Raw genomic sequence first — 24,237 nt, 5'->3', positions numbered from 1 at the left:
AGAGCACACTTAGAGAAAATGAGCTCATAAGTATGGTCATAGACATGCTGAATGAGAATGAAAGTCACATGGAGGTGGAGACCCCAGTCTCCCAAATATGGTCACATTACGCATTTTTTCCCCCCTTTCACCATGAGTTTACAAAGAAACAGCAAAGGAAAATAAGGGGGTTTTAACCAATTGATTACTTTCAGAAGCCACAGATTATGCCTGAGGCAGTTATAGGAAGTTTTATCTGTCCCTGTCCTGCATCATTATTACAGCCACAGTGGGGATCTCAGGTTTACTAGTACCTCTTTCATCATCTGTTGCAATTGCTCCACTAGATCCAGATTTTGCTTGTAATCTTCCACAACCATGCTAAAGTCATTCAGTTGTTTTTGTAAGTCACTGATTGATCCCAAGAGGACTCTAACTTTAGCATTAGGTTTATTTGCAAAAGAGTCAAGGATGTGCTTCTCTAAATTATCCATCTTCTTCTTAAGAACCTGTTTAAAAGATGTAGCAATGTAAAATAACATAGCAAAAATGTTTCTATTTTTAGGAATAAAATTAAACAAAAAAAACATGGGAAAAGCACACAAACTTATTTCTTGTCCTGTGCTTTAAAAAGTTTCTGTTTCAAAAATCAAAGGAAACTTGAGGGCCTCCACAAAGCTGATTAAAATCAATGTAAATTATCTTTATTAAAGGTATAACTGAGGTAACTATTTTCAGCTAAAAAATAAATATCTGTAGTAATAAAACATGGTGATGCATGAATTGCAATTACAAAGGTCATTGGAGGAACAGTTTCTGGTGAATGCAAAGAATGGGTAAGGCTAGCAGGGTTCTAAGCTGCAAATGAGCATGATCAACTCCAGGCAATGGATACAACAAAATATGCTGAAGAAAAAAGTTCATTTTACATGATGAAATGAAAAAGATAAGAAAGTAGCTTGATGCAAAAGGTAATTATTTTCTTTTTTTAAGGAGAGGAAAGACTAGGTCACACATATTGTGAAGGAACAGAGGCAAGAATAAAAAAATAAATAGAAAAATAAAGAAGGATAAAAGGAGTGAACACAGAGAAATCAAGAATTGAGATAAGATCATTTCACTGAAGGAAATGGAAGAATAATGGGAACAGAATAATGAAAAATGTCTCAGTCAATGACTGAGACGGGAAGGATATAAAGCTGAGTAACAGGGAAGTTCACAACATATTTTGTGTCTCCTCTGATGCGCCTGGTACAGGCCACAGTAATTCAACCAGTGAAGCCTTTACTAAACCTAAAATTTCTATTACCTGTGTTTTCTCTGCATATGTATCAACTTGCTGAATCTGTATTTTAAGTACTTTCAAATTTCGAGCTTTTTCAGTTTTCTTCATATAGTTGAACTTCAAATTGTTGAACTTCTTTTTGAGATCTTTAAACGATTCTTTGAGCTGAAACAAAGTAAGATTATTTTTTAGTAAAAAGGAAGAAATCAGCACACATCAATTTTTTTTCCAAGAGCTGTTTAATGGAAAATTTGAACACTTAACATTTAAGACATAAATTAATAATACTGTGCCATCTCATAAAGCATCCTTATTTCCTCAGAATTTTTTTACAGTAATGGAAAACTCAATCTTGCTAAATCAAAATTTTTGCATTCTGAATGCAGAGTATTTTTCTCAGGATGGCTGGGGCAAGAAAAGAACTGGGGCAAAGGATGAGATCCTTGCTTAGACAATCTACGAAAAAATCCAAGATTTATCATTGATTTTAGCTAGAATTAGATGTCCTTCAAACACTTTAATTCACTCAGTGGAAATGATAGCCATGTAAATGCATACCCATACTTAGTTTCAAGAAAAACATAGTTTTGCTGGGCCTGGGCAAGTAAATTTGTATTTATGTACCTTTCTCCTGCAACACAACATTCAGTTTATTTCAGGTTGGGGGATTTTTTTTTGTTGGCGTGTTATCCCATCCCCACCCCTTTTTCAGAAGTCCTGCTTCTGAAAAGAAGTTACATATGGGCTTAATTTTATGCACTGTGCTAGTCCAAACATCTTAGTACAGTTTTTCACAGCATACAAAGAGGAATACAGCTCTTTGTAGGATCAAGATGTAGGCTATAAAACCACCTGACTTTTGAATAACTATGCAGAGAGATCCTGCTTAACAGATTCAGAAAGCCCCACCTAACTCCTGTTAGATAGATTTGGTACCATGTGATAGCATTATTACCAATTAGCACTGGCTTGGTGCAGCAAGTCCAACGCTAGGAAAAATTATTCTTACAATAATATAAATTGTAATGAACTAGTAGGTCCAATTATTAGGTGCCTATGCCTTCCTTTTCAGATGGACTTACATCAGCTGAGATAACTACTATTAAATCTGGTAATATTAAATTTCCTCTAAAACTCATTAATTAGATGGAATATAGCTAAATTTTCTTTAATCTGCAGAAAATATTACAAAAGCCAGAATGATAGGAATGACACCAATGAACCTTTAAAAAGCTAGAATTTCATTTACACACATATGGATCAGATGCATTGCCAATTTACCAGAAAGAGTTAATACACATCAAAAAGAAGAGTGATATAGGATTAACATAACTTTTAAAGGACTATGACATTTTAAGCATAGTTTTATTTATATTTTTCTTTAAAAGCTATGCAAATTTTGATTTTATTTACAATTTCAAAACATTCTCTTGGATATTACAACTACTTTTGAATTTCTTTAAGCAACAGACAAGCACTGGACAAGTGAAAAACTCGCTTAAAATAGGTACTATTTTAATTGCATTGCAATTCCATGACCACATTTTCAAATTATTTATAATTAATCCATAAAATTTAAAATGGAAGAATATAAAAATGACTGAAATACTGATTATAAGAGAGTCAGATCATTTAGGTAAATAATATTTTGCTTTTAGGATAATGTAGAATAAATTATGTAAAATTACATTTGTCTAAAGACACTTATAGAAAAGAAATGCAGCAGTTTTAATGCTTTAGGATCTATTCTTGCAGACACACAAATGCAAAGAATGTAACTTAATTAGTGTTAACAAGTTCAAGTCATATCCAAAATTTGATAACTAAATATCTATTTGAGTCTTTTTTAATATTAAAAAGTCCGTCGGCCTTCCCCCTGCCCCCCTCCTCCTCCCTGCCAAAGAATCCAGCGAGTAATGAATGTTTATTTTGCAGCTACTGTTATTGGAACAGCTAAAAATCAATCACCATTATTACCATTATATACTAATGTTAATCCATCAAGGGATATATTTTTCATTTTCATTTCATCTAGTGGGATGTTGGCACATTATTTCAGCAGTGAATAAACAGATGGTGCTCACTCAGTGTAATGAAAAGGAAGGGAGTTCTATCACTGGCACTGTGATCTCCAATTAGTTTAAGCTCTTTACCCTGCCTAAGTACACAGAATAATAAAATCTATCTAAAAGCCCTCCGTTAATAAAATAGCTTCTGCAGAACAATATTTTTTTTATTCAGAACACAAGAGCCTTATTTGCTGCTTCAATTTTGAGGGAAAGAAAAGATGAACAAGAGTTTATTTTAGTTTATTTCACTAGTTTATGCACATACATAGGCTGGTAGCGATAATTTATAAGGCCAGAGGCTCTCCTCATAGCTGTACGTGAAATTAGATCTCCTTGTTTCAGACATGATGGCTCATGTGTCAAAGGTCTGCAGCTGCTGTCACTCTTCGCTTTTAGCCTCAGTGGAAAAATCAGATTCAGCTCACACTTGTACATCATCCCCTCAGAGTGCATGAACACAACTCCTGCTATCACCAGCAACTGTACCAAGGACAACATATGGCTCCCAATTTTTAGAAATCTGAATGTATCTCAGTTTGGGCAAGATTAAATGAAAAATAATAAAGGAACTATGCATCCTAATATGCTTCAGTGACTTTAGCCTGTGGGTTTAATGGAACTTTGTGCCTTATCCATTGTGTCATAGTCATTAAACAGGAAGCTGTTCCTAACTATAGTTTCCCTGTCATAGGTGGAGTATGATAGTTGAGGAGAAGGGTTTAAGTACCAATTGCTCCAATTTATCATATGACCACAAAGTCAATGGAAAAATTAATCTAAAAAGCTGTTTTAAACATGTTTTTGTTAACAGTACCGTTCCAGTAAATGCTTTGATTCCTGTGTGATCCACTCTAGGAGGGACTTCAATGTTGTTAACCCCTCAACTTTCCCTTTCTATTCATATATAAAACATTTATTAGCATTTATAATCAAAATACCCCATGAAAGCAGGTTGCTGAAAATAGATTTTCAAAGTGACAAAGATTAAGAAACAGACAAAGTGGGAAGAAAGAAAAGGTGCTGTTCAAGTCATTAATTATTACTTTATTCCTGGGGCAACAATCAACATAAATTGCAAGGTAAGAAGTGTGTTACATATCAGTTCCTACTGACTCGTGAATAAAGATAGTTCATTACCATTTATGGTTAAAATCTATATTTTCAGTCATATCTTTCCATAAGTATATAAATAACGACATGAAATTAGATGACTGGGGAGAGCTGAGAACTTACTTCAGGATCTGTTACTCTTTTGTTGCAAGTTTTGTGCAGACATGCCTAAACGTTATTTTTTAAGCGATCACCTAAAGAAAAGGCTATTTCATTGGAAAAGTTATTATATGCAATTAACTGAGTCACTTATAATTCCATGAACAGATTCAATGTAGTATTAAGCTACAGTTACCTGAGGCTAAACTCAGCTCTTATCACAAATGATTGCAGTGTAATGCAGCAGAGTTGCAGCTCTTCAGAGGCAGCCACCCAAACTAGCCAGTGAAGTAAGAAGCCCAAACCGGCAAATACAGATTCTAAAAGTCATATGAGCTTTCCTTACACTTTTCAAAGATGTAGAGGGCATAAATTCTTTTTTGGGGGGCCTTTTCAAATTCTCTTTACATTAGAGAAGGCACACAAAAGACATGCATTTTACTCTTCTGTCCTCCAAGACTGTTTCAAAACTCAAGCTATAGATCCTTGGCTATGAATTTCAGTATTTGTTTCCTTGTTTCTTATAAAATCACTAATATGTTACAAACACAGGGAGCTAGCCAAGGCCTCTAAGTATTTCTTCAAACACCAGTTGAGTCCTAATCACCAAAGCCCTCTCTGACATGCTGTATTTACACACTTAAATTAATTGCTGTATTTACACACTTAAATTAATTACATTAAACATAAATTAACGTAAGCATTTACAGCAGAATCCCAAATATTTTCAGTTAACTTTAAAGTTTGCTCTGTACACTGATAAATCACAACTAAATTATTTGGTTGGATGTTTAGTATGTGATAGTCATGAACAGCTGCTGCTTGCTGCTGGCACATTAAATATTCTTTTGCTTAGACACAGTAGATAGTAAATAAATTGTTTGTTCACATGGGTCTGCAACATACTAGCAATACTCAATTTCTGATGATTAGATTAACAAAATCTAAAAAATTGAAGTGAATACTCATAACTAATATTCTTGAAGTAGATTAGTGGTTTCTTGATCCCCGAACAGATATTAATGGAAAAAAAAAAAGACAGGTATTTTTAGGAAATATCTTCATCTTCTGTGTTATCCTTTAATACAAAAGCATTCTAAAGTAAAAGGTATCCACATGCCAAATTAGTATATTTCATTTAGTTTACATTCAAGATTCAATGAGGTTTGGGGGATGACAGGTTTTAACTTAACCAATCAACATGGCTTCCCAACTGAAATTGCAAAATAAAATAAACCCCAATAATTAACATTGTAATTGCTATGCAATTATTTTACAGAATGTGTCCAGTAACTATAAGACAAAACATACATTTTGCCATATAGGGCATGTGGTGAGTAATACATCACTGATGTGACTTTTCATTTAAATTTGAGAGACAGAAGGTTGGTTTTTTTCTCTCTACTCCCTGCTCTCCCTGAAAGTCTAACTAGTAATAAAAATAGAAAAATAGTTCTTCCTAGAAAGGAGTCATGTTCTCTTGCCCTCATTATATAATCCTAGAATCAAAGAACAGAAACAAGGTATTACTTTAACAGTGTGTCTTTGAATATGGCCAGTCTTACAGACTGCTCAGTGAATATTTCCTTTTCTTCAGCAAATTTGAGGGGTTTTCAGTAAAAACCTAACTAGAATACTTTATTTCAAATGTCAAATATTCTGATTCTGCTATGACACTATGAATTATAATGGAACTTCTTGTTTAGGTACTTCATGCTTTCATTCTCTTCTACAGCATAGTTCCCTGTGCCAGAGTTCTTCTCCTTACCACCTGCTGTTCCTGTTACCTCCTCAGTCAAGGAGACACCACAGGAGACTGATGCACAAAAGATCAAAGTGAAACACAGCTTATAATTGGGAAAGAGACTAGAAGTATAACTGATATTAAAAAAAAAATCTTTTTTGATGAATGTGTTTTTTCAATTTCAAGTTATCTTTTTGTGAAAATGGATACTTCTCATAAACAAACAATATACTGTAAAAGAAAAGAAAATCCAAACAATAATTTTTTCATTAAAAATAATTGGGACAAAAATCTCAGTCGTCTATTCATTAGTGATTTTTAGAAAATACAATCTTTCTTTACTTGGGTGTGGATTTACTTAGCAAAAGATAAAAATAAGAAAATACAACTTTAAATGTCCTGTATTTTTACTACATATGCTTCACACTGTAGGGAACATTAGTTTGCAATACTTCCAGTTCAGAATCCATTTCAGTACTTCATGGATGCAGAGAAGTGCAATCCACAGAACATTAAGTTTAGAGCCCATCAGCCTCTTATTTTAATGGATTACTCTGAGAAAATTAATTCTTTGAAATATTTTTCATAAATTATTTTTTTTGCAGAAACAACTATCCAATTCAACTTGCTAATTTGTGAATGGATTTTTATTTGGCCTACCAAGATGCTAAGTTGGTAATCATATTAACTGAATTTCATATTCCTAACTTAAGTTCCATAATGCTAAATTCTTGTGCCAATGAACCTTTCCTCCTAGCAGTTTAAGTATCATATCTTTTGCTAATGAAAAAATGTGAAACACTAAATTACTCTGAAATTTTCATTAAAATACTGAAAGTTCTTTCTAATAGCCTTACATCAGCAATTTGTATAAATTCTACTTTTGTTTGAAACTTTAGCTCCATAAGAAAATATCTGAAGACTCATGTTTCAGATGGAGCTGGCTGAGAAAATATAGCTGCTCTATTTCCAGTCCTCTTGGTACAGTGAAAGCACTTTATTGCCAGCCCAGCAGCTTGATAGAATCCTGAACTGCAGAGGCACACAGATTACTGTTGCTCCTGCATGGATCCAAGGTTGCTGTTTTTCTGGATACATATGAAGCATTTAGGGGAATGGTAAACAGATATATATATTATAGAACACAACAGCCCTTTAAACAGTCACTCAATATGCTGGGATTTATCACATTTACCTCATTTATCTCCTCTTGAGTGGTGCAGTGTTGGAAATGCTGTGACAGTTCTTCCTCATACTTATCAGCTTTGGAGTTCCAGTTAATGCTATCACACTCAAATCTAGCAAGTTCTTGCTTCAGATTCTTTACAGAAACATTCAAGCAATTCTACTCGGGGAATAGACAAAGAAATTTATTGATCCTGAGAAATGTATTGATTTAACCAATCTAAAATAAAATAATTTGAGGCAGAACATGCTTTGTCAGTCACAATGGACTAGAGTAAACCATTAAACCTCCGCTGTAAGGAGAGCAAGTACATAGCAGTTTCAATCACTAGTAGTCTGGGGAGTAGTTTTGGGTCAAAGGCACAACCTAAACATGGTGTCTTCTCTGAGAAAAAGAGGAAATGACCTACTGTAGTCCTTTACAACCTGCTGAATAGCTCTTTTCTGCCATAATCAATACATGGAGTCTGAAGGGCAGATCAGCAATGTGAATAAGCTAGGCAAGTCATAAGGAATGTCTTGCTTTCTTCCTAAGTAAATACACTAATACAGGACAATGAAAGCTCTGCTCTGACTAAATACCTCTTTTCTAAAATTATATCCATCTTGTCATGCAAATCAGTCCTGAATCCACTAACAAGGTAACATGGTTATTATATTTCTTTTTTTTTGTTCTTCTGCTATCTTTCTTTATAGGAGAATAAATATGCAAAGCATCTTTCACAAGGTAGTAGGGTTCTAATATATAGATATGGCATCCCAGAAACCACCATCAGGGCCTGGAACGTCACAAAAAATACCAGAGGACAGAGTGTCGTGCTTTTTTTTTTCCCCTGACCAATGATATTTTAAGATCAATTTCCTCCCTATTTCAAATCTATTTCAGTTTTCTAGAGTAAATCTGTTCACAGGCCACTGAAAAAAGAAAACAAGAATTCAAAGAAATTATTTTTTCTTTACAAAAGCAATTTGTAATGTAACTATTGAAAAATAAGTTTCATCATTTAATGTCTTCAAACATTAAATATATATATTTTATATATTATATATTTTATAATATTATATATATTCAAACTCTAAAGGTAGAAATCTTACAATTATCAACTATTTTGCATTTTATACCTTGCTTTTTAAAAAAATTATCTTAAAGCTCTTTAATTTTCTCAGAGAATTAATACATTTTTGTACATCTAAAATTCAGCCAGATAGCTCCATAATCTTCCACATTTATCCTTGATTTCACAAATCATTATAATTATACTCACACACTGCTGCACTGCAGACAAGATATCCACTCCCTGGGTAATAAGTAGTTTATATAGCTGTCTAATACGTGCATGTTTCTCCTGAGAATTCACAAGGTAGGCTTCAGCATGGTGCACATTTTCAGGGTCCTCACATATTTCAGGAATATCCAGTTCTCCTGATTTTGATAGACATTCCAGCTGAAATACATAAACATATAAAGCAATGTGTGTTTAAAATAGCTTACAATTTCTTCCTTACCCACCTAAACTTTGTTGAGGTGAGTTTAAGTAATTAAATTTGGGTTCAGATCTGAATTTTAAATTTTACAAACTTCATGTGATTTTAGATCCAAAATTTTATTCTGTTCAGTAGGCTGATTAATGCTATTTCTTTGGGGAAAAAGGAAAAAAAAAAAAGACAACAGGGATCAAACCCAAAGAGAGTTTAACTGCAATGGGAAGAATGTATATTTTAAAATATAATACTCACTTCTTTTTTAATGTGATGGAATTTGACTGTCTTGTTGAAAATCTCCTCATATTCTATCATTGCATCCTTTACTGTTTGATGGAAATGAATAAGCTCACTTATTCTTTCAGAGTTCTCTTTCACAGGAAATCCTTTCTGGCTTGGCAATTCTAATAATTTTATCAGGTACTCAAGCTCAGCATTCAGTTGCTAGCAAAAATAGCAGAAGTTACTCAAATTGCACAAATATACTTGCAACTTTTCCTTTACATTTGATGAAATAACCATCTGACAATTGTAAATTGCCTTTGGGAAAAGTCAATGCCATACACTTTAAAACAGTCTCCACATACTGTACTTTTTGCTAGACACAAATTTCAGCTGTCACTGAGAAACAGCCTTGGATGAAAGCAAGTTAAACATAATTATAGGGCACTGAATTGCTAAAACTCAGACTATTCACAGGAGGTAGGAAGTTCAGTATGAAGTATCTCAGCCTAAAGTATCAGTACTCTGGTAAAGTATCAGCAGCTCTAAACTCAAAAGCACGAAGCTGATACTCTCCTTGCACTTCCACCACCCCAATGCTTGTATGTCACTTTAATACATAGCTAACACTTCACAACATATTCTGTGGACACTGAAGGTAAAATATCTTCTCCCCTACCTTAAAAACACACACAAACCCTTCCTCTTTGAAAAGTCACGTAAAACACAAAACACTCTAACCCCAGACAGTCTCTGGGGTCAATATAAATGTGGATCTTTTCTGCATCAAAAAGAGCTTTTGATCCATTATTCACTCCACTAGATTGGTCTCTCACCTGAAACTGTGGTTTCATTTGGTTCATCTTTTTCTGTAGTTCCAAAACAATTAAAAGGTCACTTCCAAGGTCAACTGGTGCTGCAAGCTGGAGAGCCTCTTGAAGAATCTCTAATCCACAGGTAGTCTAAAATATAATCAAACAGTTGAGCATCTCTAACTATAGTGAATAAAACCCCCCACATTTAAATTCAAATCTAAATCTGTAATAAGAACTTTCTCAAATCAGACACCCAAATGCTGTCACTGAAGGCTCTCTGCCTCAAACCCTCTGACTGACCAGGGTGATAAGGAACCTTTAGACAGCTTGAGAAAACAACTCAAGCACCGAGACTAGAGGACCCACCCACACACTGTATTTTCTGTGATAACAGATGTGGTGGTGTAGTGATAAGTTGCACTTGAAAAACAGTGGCTACAAACCTCGTTCTGCTACTAGCCTAGATAGTGTTGCTTTAACGGAGCACTGCACACTGTCCCTGGGCCAAAGAGGTTTCAATTCTCTTTCTGTATGAATATGGTTGGACTTGAGTTTAGTAACTACTAGGATACAGTTTAGTTTAGTAGCTATTTAGTCACAACAAAATGTTGGTTTAAAAAAAAAAGAAAGATAAAAAGGCAAAAGAAAAAATATTGCTGGTAAAGCATGGATTAAACTTGTTTAAAACTTAAAATTTGAAGTGGAGACTAGGACTTGTATGCATTTCAGTAAGGGAAATAAGGATCAAAAACATTTCATGCTTCCTGATGACTGAATGGCAGAACAGACTATGGAGAAGTATTGTAAGTACCTTACTGATCATCACTGTTTCTTAAATGATATCTAAAATAGTTAAAGAGAGAGTCACAAACAAATGAATAACAATCACAGTTGCTTTTTTCCTAGCTATTTTACTTACAATTTTTAGTTGTTCTTTAAATATCTGGCACTGTTGCTTGATGGGTTTTACTTGAGTAATTTTAAAATTCCAGATTGCCCAAAGTTCAGTCAGCTCTTTCCTTTCTTTATTCAGATTAAAAATGATATCTTCTGTTACTTGTACAGATTTTTCTACTTTCAATATTAAACACTCAATTACCTGGCAAATAAACAGACATATTTTTTTCCACATATATTTTTATAAAATACAATTAAAACCTCATGATACTAAAGTCTCAACAAAGCTTAATAAAAACCCAGCTATTCTAGTGTAACTTTTTTAAGATTTCTGTTACATTTAAATACACTTTTCTCTTAGAAATAGGCATAGATCAACAGAATTTGTATACTGAGGACATCTCTAAAGTTGGAGTTTAAAACCCAGAACAGGTCAGTAATGACTGAATTATTGCCATCTGATGGCTGTTTAACACTCATACAAAATACAGCAATTTTTGAATAGATCAAACTACCCAAAGTGGCCTTTTGGGGAATAAATAGCAACTGGAAAACAAAGTAGCTGAAGAAAAGAGCACTCCTTTGCGCTGATAAACCAAGCAGCATTGAAGCATGGAAGGGGCTAAAGTGTCTACTATTCCATGCTATACCTTCCATGTAGTTCAATGCTACAACCTAAGAATACCACGGGAACAGGGTAGCAGCAAATATGGTGTTGAAACACTTCCAGGTCTTTAGGGAGATAAAAATTGAATATACGTTAAGACTGTCAGTGATAGAAGTGCAGCCTCATATCCACACATATTTGGTTTGCCATTACTCTGACTATTTTAACTGTGCCTGGTTCCATTCAGCTGCGACACACACGCTTCAGCCCACACTAACAGCCTGAGCACTTTCCCTCCTTCACTAGGCTTTCCCAGGTCATCTTGCAAGCTGCTGCAGGTTACCAAGAACACCTTCCCCTTCTCGACCTTATGTAACTGCTCCCTAGTTTGTTCTATAAAACCAGAAAGAACAGCTGGTTATCCAGGCTGTCTGCATTAATTGGGGTTAGTTTAGGAGGTGTGGCGCAGGGACTGATTGCACATCTCAAATGACCAACTCATGAAAGGTTGTTGGAAAACTAGATAGGGATGCCTAGGCAGTGTAGCTGAACCCAAGAATGAAAAGACACAGGAAAGATTATCTGTAAGTAGCTCTAACATCCATTTCTTTAGAAGAATTCATATCCTCAATCAGTAAAGACTGCTTGCCTCTTAGTGGAAGTAAACATTATACTGTACTTGAATATATGTTGCTTTCCAACATGAACAAAACAGATACCTGCATATATTACATTTTTATGCATGGACTGGATCATTAAGGGTTCTGTCATTGTTAATCACAAAACTTTTTGTATTACTTCAAATAATACTCTCATATTTTTAAAGTATTTAGCAGCATCAGTCCCTTTAAAATTAGGTATTGGAGAAATCACAATCCATCAGTCACAGAATTAGGATTAGACCTTATCACAGGGAAATATAAAATATTCAGTATGGTTTAGCAGATTAAACTCACCACATTTACTAAATTAAGAAAATAGTAACCCATATTTTCTGTGGAAAAAATCTTCTTTATAGTCTTTTGCCACTGAGTATTAGCTGACTCCATGGCAATTTTATTTTCAGCCTCTCTATTTGTCTGCAGTTGTTTTGATTTATAGAATTCCTTCAGGTTTTTGATACTATCATTCACCTATAGGAAGACATAAACATCAAAAATCAGATCAAAACTTGAGGTGCCATAATGAGAACATTAATAGAGACATGATAAATTTGAATAGCAGCCTCTGAATCTTTTCCTGATTTTAAGATCTATCATTGTCCCTAAAATCTCTATGAACATCAAATAATAAAATAGTTTTAAATAACTTGTGAACATGTAGATGGCAAGCAGACAGCAGCAATTTGCTCAGTTTCTGTCACATTACATGGATTTTATATACCAGTATATCAAGGCACTGCTTTTCACAGGTCTGTTTAATACAAAGTAACTGAAGTTAGCAATAATCAGAAGCAGATGAAATCCAATTTTTTGGTATTTTGTCACCCAATAAATAAGTAAATCCTATGGCTAATTTTATCTGATTCCATTCCATCTTAAATTTCTTTCTAAATATAAAACACTGTTGCAGAACCTTAAAATGGAATCCAGATCAAAATGAAAATTAGCTGTCCTGGGCATCATTAGCACAGCTACCAAAATTATATTGGTATTGAATTGATTGTGATTTCAGCTAGAGTTGTTTTTTATTTAGTTTTTAAATCCATTCAGATGAATTAGCACTTCAGTGGAAGTAGTGCAAGAAAGTAATAAGTATCTATATCAACATACTATGTGACACATTTTTAAAAGTTATATGAAGAAAAATCAGTACATTTAATATTCAGAGTACATATATGGAAGTATTTTCATTATGTATATAATGAGAGTGGAAATGTTCAGAGGAGAAAAATTAAAATTGATTACAATGTAAGCACATTTTTCACTCATAAGATTTTCACAGTCTAGACCGAGAATTAATAAGTAATCCATACCTCTACAGCTGACTTTAAAAAGGCCACATAAGTTTCTAGAATTTCTAGTATTGAACTAATATTTTTTTCAATTTTTTTCAGCTCTTTACTCAGAAGTTCAGTTCTGCTAGAAAAAGCTGCCACCTGCTCAGGTTCCAACTCTTCCATATCTTTGATGATTCCCTCAGCTGCTTCCAGTTCATACCAAGTTTCCTTCGAAGGGTAGAAACATAGAAAAATATGTAAAATGACAGAAAAGGACTTGTGAATATTGATATCACATTGTTAATTTCCACTAGGATTGCTTATATAACTAAATTACTTATTTGAAGAGCTCATAATGGACATTATATGCTGAAAATATCCATTTCTTTCCTACAAATGATATTATTAAAATAGCTATTTTGAAAGCTAGCATATCACAATCCACAGAAAGAATATGTAGAACAAGTTACCATTGACAGGGGAGATTATACACTGCAACAAAGGTAACACCCCAGCATGCAAAAATTTGGCAGAAAAGACACTAACAACTATTATACAGTCTTGGGGAACAAAAAGAGGTTCTTTCTCATCCGCTGAGAGTTTTATATTGTTACTATATGCTCTCTGGAATTTCTTTAAAGTGAATTTTATTTCCACAGGTGCTCTGGACCCATTCCTTGGGTCCCATAAACAGTTGCCAGAAACAAAAGAGAGCTCTGTGGGAGTAATGGAGTTTTAAGAATTCAAAATACATAGTCCTAAAATGCATACTGCCATGTTGTTCAGCTTAGGCATGAAATATGCACCTATGTCAAGGCAGTGGAGGGGATTCAGCTGGTTTTAAAACACTTTCAGATATTGCAGTACTGCTATGGGAGTTGGAAAGGCCCTGGATGGGACTTAAAAATAGCCTCACTACAGAGCTGAGTGCTGCAGTGCTTTCATACCGTGGCTGCACTCCTAACATGACCAATTGATATCTGACAGCAACTTTACAGTCCCCTTCACAGTTTCCATTTACGGGATTTACTTTTTCCTGTTTTTTTGCCAATTCATCCCTTTCTATCAAGGGTAGGTACAAGAATCTTGAGGCAGCAGCAAATAACACCATGAGACAGAGACAATGGGGAAAACAAATGATATAAGGACTGACTTTTAATGTTATCTATGGTTTTATTCATTAATTACACTTTTCAAAATAAACTATAGACCTATTTTCTTTCCAAGAAACTCTCAGTCTCTCACCTTATTTAGAATTACAGACAGCATGCATTTGTTTGTAAAGGTACGTAAAATCATTGAAGGGTTTTTTACCTTTGTTTGTTTAGCCAGTTCAAGGTGTTTGTTCAAAACTCTTTCAGCCTCACACAAATACGAGCCAATCTCCGAACCAACTGCAAGCATCAGGGTGATTTTTTTAACCGAGTGCGACACCTTCATTTGAAAGTATTATTTACATAGTTAATTTATATAAGTAGATCCAGCCAGTAACTAAGTACAAAGCAGCTGCTCACTCACACACCACTACCCCCTCCCCCCCACACACCTCAACCCCAAATGGCAGGATACGGAGAAGAATTAAAGAAAAGGTGAAACTTGTGCCTTAATATCATCTATAGTCAGAGAATGTCAGGAATTAAAATATAAAGGAAGAAAAATCTCCTATTTTTCTCAAGAAAATTCTAACAGGTGTGGTCAAAAAACCCTCCTGTTTGCTCTCATTTTGTTGAGAATGCTTGCCTTTACCCTAAGTATTTCAGGCCTGTGATTTCACTAAGGCACACCCGGATTATGATCTAGATGTTATAGTCCTGGAAGAAATATCTCCATTCTGCTCCAGGGTTTTTTCTCAGGAAGTACATACAAAGCCTCTCTGCCAAGTCAAGCCACCTATTTTTATGCAGATGCATGCACAGAATTCCATTTAATTGTCACTTTCAGATGTTACATATACATTATAATAACAAAACAGATTATGAAGAGTACAGGCAGCTGATACCAGACATAGCACATATAGGTATTATTAGACCAGTGCATTCACATGTAACACTTTTCTTAAGAAGTGGCTGCCAACTGAAGTTCAAACTTTATTACATAAGGCTGAGAGGCCTTTGAATTTAGCACAAGATTCTTTGGGATACTTTGCATTAGAAGGTTAGGATGAGAAATGTGTTGCTTGGTAGGAATATAAGCACTCTTCACCGCAATGAAAAATCATGTGTTATGACACAAGTCTCCAAAATGTTCTCTGATGCAAGGTTGGGAACAAAGTGACTAGAACAAACTGCAGACTGAAACTTTATGTTCAGATTGGAGCCTACATTTTAAGTAAAAATTACCTTCATAATTGAACTTTCAGCTTAAGATGCCAGTGACATCATTTCTAGAAGACCAATAGGAGCTATCAGCAAATATTTTATTTTCAGCTAAACTTAAGAATATTTTTTCACCGTGTTCCAATAACATGAGGACTCTTCTACACCATTTATACATAAATAAATTTGTGGCAAATTGACTTCATGTTTGATTCAGAATAGTTCATTATAAACATCATGCAAATACAAAATATCAGACTGCAGACTTAATTATTCAGTCATTAAATTTGATTTACTTTTCTGGTCTACACTTTGGATTTCCTTCATATGAACATTGTTAAAAGATCGTATTTTTTAATTTGAATTCACACACGGAAGCTTATTTAGGAGCCATGCGTTTATTCCATCTCTGACAAGTCATTAAAACAGTCTGTAATACTATATGGCATTTTAACAGTTTAAAGAAGGTTGTGCTGCCCTTCATGCATTGGGTAGCTTAATTAATAAAAGGAATTTTTATTGTGAACAGAATCTTCTTCAGCTTTACTGAAAATTTGCTGTGGTTCAATCACCATGGTTATTAACTCTCAGTTTTGACACACTTCTATTTTTATCTTCAGTCAAATGAAAGAGAAAACATAGAAACAGTATAGGAAACCCTCATGCAGGTCACAGTCCTGATTGCTCACTTCTTTTCCAAAAGAACAAATTATAATAGTTCATTATCCAAGCAAATCCACGCTTAATTGAACATCACTGGCAAAACATTCTCATGGAAACAGCTGCATTTTTCAGAACAGCTTTAGGTTCATTTGTGTTGATAACAGCATTCTAACTACAACTGTGCACTCTCTAACAAACCAATATTTTACTTGTAATTATTGGAGTCAACTTTAATTTTCATATACCTAAATTATGGAAATGCAATTCACTGTTCATGAACACATTAAGTAGATGACATGTGATGATGATGATGATAATCATCATGAAGATGATCAGATGATCAGCACCTCTCCTATGACAACAGGCTGAGAGTGTTGTTCAGCTCAAAGAAGAGAAGGTTGCAGGGAGACCTTATGGGACACCCTTTCACTACCTAAAGGGCCCTACAGGAAAGCTGGAGAAGGACTTCGAGTGCTAGGACAAGGGGGAATGGCTTCAGACTGAAAGAGGGTATGTCTAGATTAGATGCAAGGACGAAATTCTTCACTGTGAGGGTGGTGAGGCACTAGCACAGGTTGTCCAGAGAAGTTGTGGATACCTTATCCTAAAAGTGGTCAAGGCCGGGTTTGATGGGGCTTTGAGCAATCTCATCTAGGGGAAGGTGTCCCTGCCCATGGAGCTTGGAACTAGTGGATATTTAAGATCCCTTCCAACCCAAAACATTCTATGATATCATGATGTACCTTATTTAGATGATCTTCAAGTGAGGCAGTCCATCGTTGTTTCTTCAAAGCAAGTTCTTTATAATCTGGACACTGCCTGATTAATTGATCTACTTTTTTTTGAACATATTCCATCATTTTCTGAATTCCTGTTACCCAAGAGCTGAAATGGAAAAGTAGAACTGTTGTTTTTTTCTCATTTTTTGCTCAACACACAGGATGATTATAATTTTAAAAAACCCAACACCTTTTCTGTTGATTTTTATGATGACTAATTTATGAATTTTAAACTGTGAACCCTAAAAGAAAACTAACCAAGATAAATATTAAAACAAATCCAAACAAAATTGATAATTAGTAGAACACAGGAATGACATTTCCAACAAATAATTTGTTACCAGTCCCTAAGGTAGATTCCCAAGACAGATATATTAATTCTCACAGGACAAATATCACGATTCACTGAGAAACAGCTAATTTCCCTTCCCTTCCCTTCTAGTTATACTATATAAAAACTAAAACCACAAATGGAAGAGCTTAAAAAGAGACAAAATATATGGTCTATCATTTCTACTTTAAAGAGAATGCTTTCTTTGGACTCTCAAAGATTTCAGTGTTTTTACAGTACGTGAAAAAAGATTGTCATATACATTCTAAATCAACCTTTCCTTAAAGATTTTCTTTCAACAGGAGAAAACAAAACATCAATTTACAAGACAATGTCTTGCCTTATAATTTAAAATGTATATTATCAGGGAAGCAATTCACAATCTGAATTCTTGAGGCAGTCCTCTTTAGATTTTAAAGAGGTTACCACATACAATTAAGAAATGAAGTTTTGATATTAAAAAAAAATTCCACATGTCAATTAATTTACTATTGAAATTTTATTATAAGAATTCTTGTTATATCCTCAATGTGAGGATATCAGTATTAGATTTTTAAATCATAAACTACTAGATCTATCTTATCATATGTATACAAACTACCCAGCTTATTTTTGGTTACTCTAAAATTGAAAATGACAAAACGATGTGGATACAGAAAACTACCTATACTTTAGTTATCTTAATGTTCAAGCACTCTGTCTTCTCTCAATGCATTTTAACAAGTAGTACTATACATGGCAGCTATTTTGATATTGTCTTAGAAATGCATTTTCCAGTACCTTCATTCAAAAGATACAGTGAAAATCAGGGCATTATCTATTAAAACTGACAAAGTGTTACCCAATATGAATGAAATCAGATGATTCCTTCTCTTTATTAATATTGTTTGAACAGCTGGAGAATCTGGCTTCCTTATTAAAACTAGTAAAGTCATGCAACTGGCAGAGCATGCTATACCTTCTCTATCACAAGTGCTGAAAGAATCTAAAATTACTGTGCTCCAACTACTCCTTCAGGGAGCTGGCTGCTATTTTCAAATTCCACACAAATCCCACACTTGCTGCCAGTTACTTCAAGAATCCTGCCAGATCGCAAGCAGTTAACAACTATGTATCTCATTGTCACATTATACTTGTCTTTCTTATCACAAAGATAAGCTTTTTGAAAAGATGCCTAAACATTTCTGGATCCACATCCTTCACTGCTTTCAAATGATGACTGCCCATGTCCTTCAGGATTTCTAGTCTGGTTTGATAAAGGAAATGGGAAGTCTGTGAGGGCAGCTAAGACTAGTAATCACTTGTGCAGTAAGGGGAACAAACCAGTAAATAGGATTTAATCTTGAAAGATGCTCTGGTTTCTGTCCTCCTTTGATATACAAATCTTATCTCTGTTCATACAAATCTTATCTCATGAGACTTAATCAATGGGTTAAACACTGGCCAGCATTTAAGAATAGCACAGCGGGTTTTATATGATGAAGAAAGGCCTCTTTCAATACATGAACATTTCTGGAAGAATGTTCTGGAATATAACATCTTACCACATTTGCTGATAGAACTCACTGTGTCACCATTACTACACTTATGAGTTGGCTGGGAGCATTTTGGGTATCTCCTAAAACCACGAGTTGGGCAAAAACACCCTAGACTTATCTGGGTGTATAATGAGATGAGCGTGAGTCAGGATCATACTTGTGCCAATGAAGATTAGCCTTTTGCTGTGTTCTTCTGGAAGAGTCTAGCCAGCAGTTTACTCCCTTCTGTTAAGGGCTTGTGAAACTGCATCTGGAGGCCAATTTGTCCAGTTTGAGTCCCCACAGCACAAGACAGACAGACAGGCTGAAGTGAACTGAGCAGAAGCCACCAAAATGGTTGGAGGGGGTGCTGACGGAACTCCACTCAGAGTAGAGAAGTGGTGAAGTTCATTATCCATGAGAAAGTGGGGTTGGAGAAAAGACAGGATCATAGTCTTTTCAGAGGTGTACAGCAAATGGACAAGAGGAAATGTTCACAAGTTGCAGCAACAGAAACTTTGGCTAGGTATAAGAAAAAAATGTTTCACAAGAAAAAGTGCTTAAGAAATGGAACAGGTTGGCCAGAGAGGCTGTGCAATTTCCATCCTTGGAGATATCAAAAATTTGGTCCTGAGCAACCTAATTGGACAGGTTTGGGGCAAGGGATTGCATTAAATTACCTCCAGAGTTACTTGTCAGTTTAAATTATTCCATGATTGTAATCCTCAAGCCCATGCCTAGGAATATTAAGCGTTCCACTTGCACAGAAGTAGTAGCACTACTCACTGAAATATGTGGCAAATTCATTACATTCAGGCAACGAGGCCTGAAGGCAACAGGGAAAAAACTGAAAAGCCATAATATTCTGTGTCTGCTTTCTTATAAAAGGACTTCTTTATTTTTGTGATTTATAAGCCTGGAATTTTTCACTGTTCTTTAGAAACAGCAAAACACATTTCTAGTCAGGTTGCCTATTAAGTTTCACTTTCCCTCTCTAAATCACTGCTACCTCAGCTGTAAAGCTTTGCCTTTTTTAAAATTATAATGTCTTCTAAGCAGAAATCTAACCTTCTTTATTTATTTATAGAATATCTTGAGCAACACTTTGGCACACAGGAGATATGCCTGTAGCATTACCTGTTTATGTTGAATTTTACAATGACCAATATGGTTATTTCAAAAAATTCATCTCACTGTTTTTAATGTGTACCAAAGGTATCTTACCATCCCACTGATGAGTTGGTCTGTTGAAACATTTTTAAAAAACTCTTAATAAAGAAAAAAAAATTAATGACTTGTCATTTTAGGGATCCATTCTCTACTAAGGTCTTTAGTGTTCCTAACATTAATCAGTGCTGTACAGGCATATTTTGAAACACAACACCTGCTTCTGTTGAGGTCACATGTGCAGAACATGAAGTCCTAGAGGACAGCAGCATGTTTTCTGGAATTATAGCTGGTTTAGGAATCAGTCAAAGTTCCACTGAGGAAAGTCAACTTCCTTTATATCTAATTAAAATATCAGGAAGCAGTAATAACAGCTGTAAAAACAGCTGTAAGTGTTCTCAACTTTTTATTTGAATTTTCTATTTTGTCCCATTGTTAGGTTCAAGACAATTACATCTGGGGTGACAGGTGAAGGAACTTTACATTATTTTTTTTTTTTGCAAGGTCATGAGATTAAAGTCTTATAAACACTTTCAGTTCTGTGTTAACATATTAGGAATAATTAAGGACATAAAAGCTGACCAGTAGACAACCATCAGCCAGAGTAATTTGCTCTGCCTTTGAAGTAGAACATACTAGTATAAATAAATGGTCTTCATTCTTATTGCACCAGCCTCCTACTAAGACCAGAAAAGTAGGAGATATTAAGCCACTAGAACTGATTCTAAAATAGGTCATGCTTTACATCAGTGTAAAAATCACACATGTGGAGTGCATGATCACTGCAAGGATCACTGCAGGGAGTGCTCATAGCTATTTATATTTTACTTTTCAGTTACATATATTTACTTTTCCAAAATGTTAACTGAACCACTGTTTCCGAATACCACCCAACATACCAACTTCATTGTTTGACACCACTCTTACAAGTAGCTTGTAGTATTCCTAAAGATTTTTGTTAGAGAGATTGGTTTGTATAAATACCACCAGAGAACTATGACAGAAGCATTAAATCTTTAAATGCACACCTACTTAGGAAACTACACTGGCTCTAAATGCAATCTGATTCTAAGCATTCAAGTTATAAAGCAACAACTAATTATGGAGAAATGAAGTACATAGGCAAAAATGGAGGGAATACCTGTGAGAATCTGCTTTATTAACTAAAGTTTGTCCCTTTTGCATGGTAGTCACTGTGCAACCTTTAATTGCTTCCTGTAATTCCTCATACTTCGTTGTCAAGGTAGGAAAACATAAGCCTTCTGAGTTAGAGATTTTACGATAATTCTCGATACCTTCAAGACCATCAAGTACCTGAAGAAAAAAAAAAAAAGCATCTGTTGTCAATATTTCTATTTACAATGTGCATGTATATTCTTTTAAATAAACAGATGATCAATAAACATTTAATATATGACATTTCTTCAGAAATTAAAAGTAAAATTTAATTTAGGGTCTGATATTGACTTTGCAAGTCACAAAGGAGCTCAGGTATAATTCAATGAGAGTTAATATAAGTATGGGCATGCAAAATTGTGATTACTTTTTAAATTTAAAACGATTCCATTTTTCCAGTAACAGTAAGGCCAATTTGACATAATTAAGCAGAACCATAGCAGAAGAAGAACAAGAGTAATACAACACATTAGCACTCAAAAGTTTTACTGAAGCACATTCTTAAAGTGTTAACAAAACTTTTTTTCCCATGCTTTAAATTTTTCAATTGTATATCCAACAAATAAATCAAAATTAAATATATTTATATTAAAATGGTAGGTTTTAATTTTGCACATACACAGCTTTGATTTTGTTATACCCATTCTCTGTTTTCCTTTAGTGTAAGCAGAAGTTTCCTCTTTCAGATTTCAGAAAAAGTGACAAAAGCACTCTAAAAAGACTCCTGTCTTTCTATATAGGAAGTAAGGACATAGAGCAAGGACAACGTTACAATACTTCATATACTCTGTAGTATAGTGAATTATTTTGTAACTGAAGGTACCCCAGGAAGGACTTTTCCTAAAACATGAAACCATTTTTGTCATTGCTAAGTATAAAAAAGGCCGTAAACTTCAGATCAAGACAGTAATTACAATCATCTTTGAAAACTAATAGACTCATGGACCTATGTGAATCTCAAAGATCTTTCTTCTGTAAATAGAGGCCATTCATATGAACTCAGAAATTGAGTGAAGTTTATTTATTTTGTGTAATAGGTTCTGTATAATGAATTCCAGTCTTCAGGACCACACTTAAGAATACTAAATAAAAGAGTCACAGGAAAGTTGTAAAGTGTTCAAGAATGATTATGCACTTACAAGAATTTCAGAAGGAGTTAACCTATCAGGCAGACTTACTCTAAGTAGTACTAGTTAGCATATTTAACTAGGTAAGCAGCATAAGTTTCACTGGATCATGCAGAATACTCCACCCCTCTCTCCTACGAATTCACTTTCAACATTTACTATCTCTCAAACGAGTTTTGAAGCAACTTAGGCACCAAAGTATACAATGTTCCAAAGCTAAATAAAAACATGAATCCACATGCATACTGAATTTAGTAAAAGCCTCATTTATTTACGTGAAGTTATCAAAGTGAATGTTTTCAAGTTTTTGCTATATCAAAGCAATCTTGGACTATTCCATGTATCATTTCCCAAGTACTCTCAGAGGATAGCTACACAGAGATCCCCCTGTAGAAAGTCAAACTGAAGATAACTACATTGACATAGAAACGGATTGACGTTTAAAGGAAAGCTTAGGAAGGGAGGTACATGATTACAAAAGAGCCAAAAAGCTGACAAATATGAAGAAAATATAGCTTAATATTGCCAAATAAACAACCAAATGCTGCCAAATGCATTCAGAACTTAAGAGCACAAACACAATGTAATTGCTCTACTTCTGGTTTTTTATTTGTCTGAAATCATTAAAAATTAAAACGACAGTGAGATACACAAGCTCTAAAAGGAGCTCTCTTCAAGTTATTTCAAAACAATTAATTTTGCTCATTTGCCCTTTACATGTAAAGAGAGTCCGGGTGTATACCCTGAGAACAAGGGAAAATGTCTTCTTTCTGAACTATAGTAACTAGCGATTTGTTCACTCTTATACATACCAGCTGTAATGAAATGCTGTGGAGACACATCTGAGATAGTGCTCTCTTCAGCAGGTACCACCACAAAGTACAGTCCTATATTCTGGAAAGATATTACCTTTGCTCTCAAAGCAATGGCCTTTATTTGTGTAGCTCCCTGTCCAAACTGGAAGACAGTGACTATCAGCTATAGTTTTAACACTGTTTTCGTTAGCCCATCTCAGATTTCTCATTACAAATGAAATTAAGAAAGATCAGACTTATTAGAATAAAAGATATAAGTAAATAATTTCAACTCCAAGTGTTGTTTATATGTTATTAAAGAAATACCAAAGGAAGTAGTACGGGTTAAAGACACATGTGAATACAGCCCCACCTGCTGCTCACAATAAAAATTAATGCAGGCAAAGTCTAAAGGATTTTTCAGTACATTCAGTAGAGTTATGAAGATTGTTGTTGGAGCTATCTTTGGAAATAAACTGTTTTTAAAACTTCTATAAAATACAAAAAGACCATTTGGTCTTTGGAGACCTTAAAAATAGTGCCTAACTAGTCCCCTAACTAAAAGGCTTTGGAAAAAAGGTTGCATTACTAATAATACTGATGATAATTAGCCCCTGTGAAGACCACTGCAAGAATAGACATTCTTTCTGGTATCCATATGAGCCTGTAACAGTTTGGGTATTTCAGCACAGTTCCTGTATCTTCATACAGTTTTATGCCATCGTGACACAGCCCATGATCTTAAAGCCCAGTTTTTGGCAAATAAATATTTCTCAAATATCTTCCTTTGGAAACCTAGTGCTCTTCTCAATATACTTAAAAAAAACAAACAAAAAACCTAAAAAAAAAAAAGTTTTTCAGAATGCATTTGCCAGTTTGGATAGAAGTTTGAGGCAAAAGGTCATATTAAAGGGTAATTGAATTTGTAGTTTTCC

At 34.5% G+C, this 24,237-nt stretch overlaps 1 protein-coding gene across 2 annotated transcripts in view; it reads right to left on the bottom strand.

Annotated features, from left to right (window-relative positions):
• Positions 1-24,237, bottom strand: part of CCDC141 (coiled-coil domain containing 141) — a 77,637-nt gene that overhangs the window by 19,141 nt on the left and 34,259 nt on the right. For both annotated transcript variants that reach the window (XM_064660724.1, XM_064660723.1), the window contains 12 exons: positions 21,347-21,519; positions 17,155-17,296; positions 14,748-14,867; positions 13,470-13,661; positions 12,451-12,627; positions 10,910-11,089; positions 10,012-10,137; positions 9,209-9,397; positions 8,737-8,916; positions 7,482-7,631; positions 1,289-1,429; positions 294-488 (listed from right to left, as the gene is read on the bottom strand). In XM_064660724.1, coding sequence (XP_064516794.1) covers positions 294-488; positions 1,289-1,429; positions 7,482-7,631; positions 8,737-8,916; positions 9,209-9,397; positions 10,012-10,137; positions 10,910-11,089; positions 12,451-12,627; positions 13,470-13,661; positions 14,748-14,867; positions 17,155-17,296; positions 21,347-21,519 — 1,965 coding nt within the window. The remainder of the gene's footprint in view (positions 1-293; positions 489-1,288; positions 1,430-7,481; positions 7,632-8,736; positions 8,917-9,208; positions 9,398-10,011; positions 10,138-10,909; positions 11,090-12,450; positions 12,628-13,469; positions 13,662-14,747; positions 14,868-17,154; positions 17,297-21,346; positions 21,520-24,237) is intronic.

Source organism: Pseudopipra pipra, chromosome 7 (genome assembly GCF_036250125.1).
Source record: "Pseudopipra pipra isolate bDixPip1 chromosome 7, bDixPip1.hap1, whole genome shotgun sequence".
Lineage (NCBI taxonomy): Eukaryota > Metazoa > Chordata > Aves > Passeriformes > Pipridae > Pseudopipra > Pseudopipra pipra.
The sequence above is the reverse complement of the archived record's forward strand: the minus strand, read 5'-3'. Positions and strand labels throughout refer to the sequence as shown.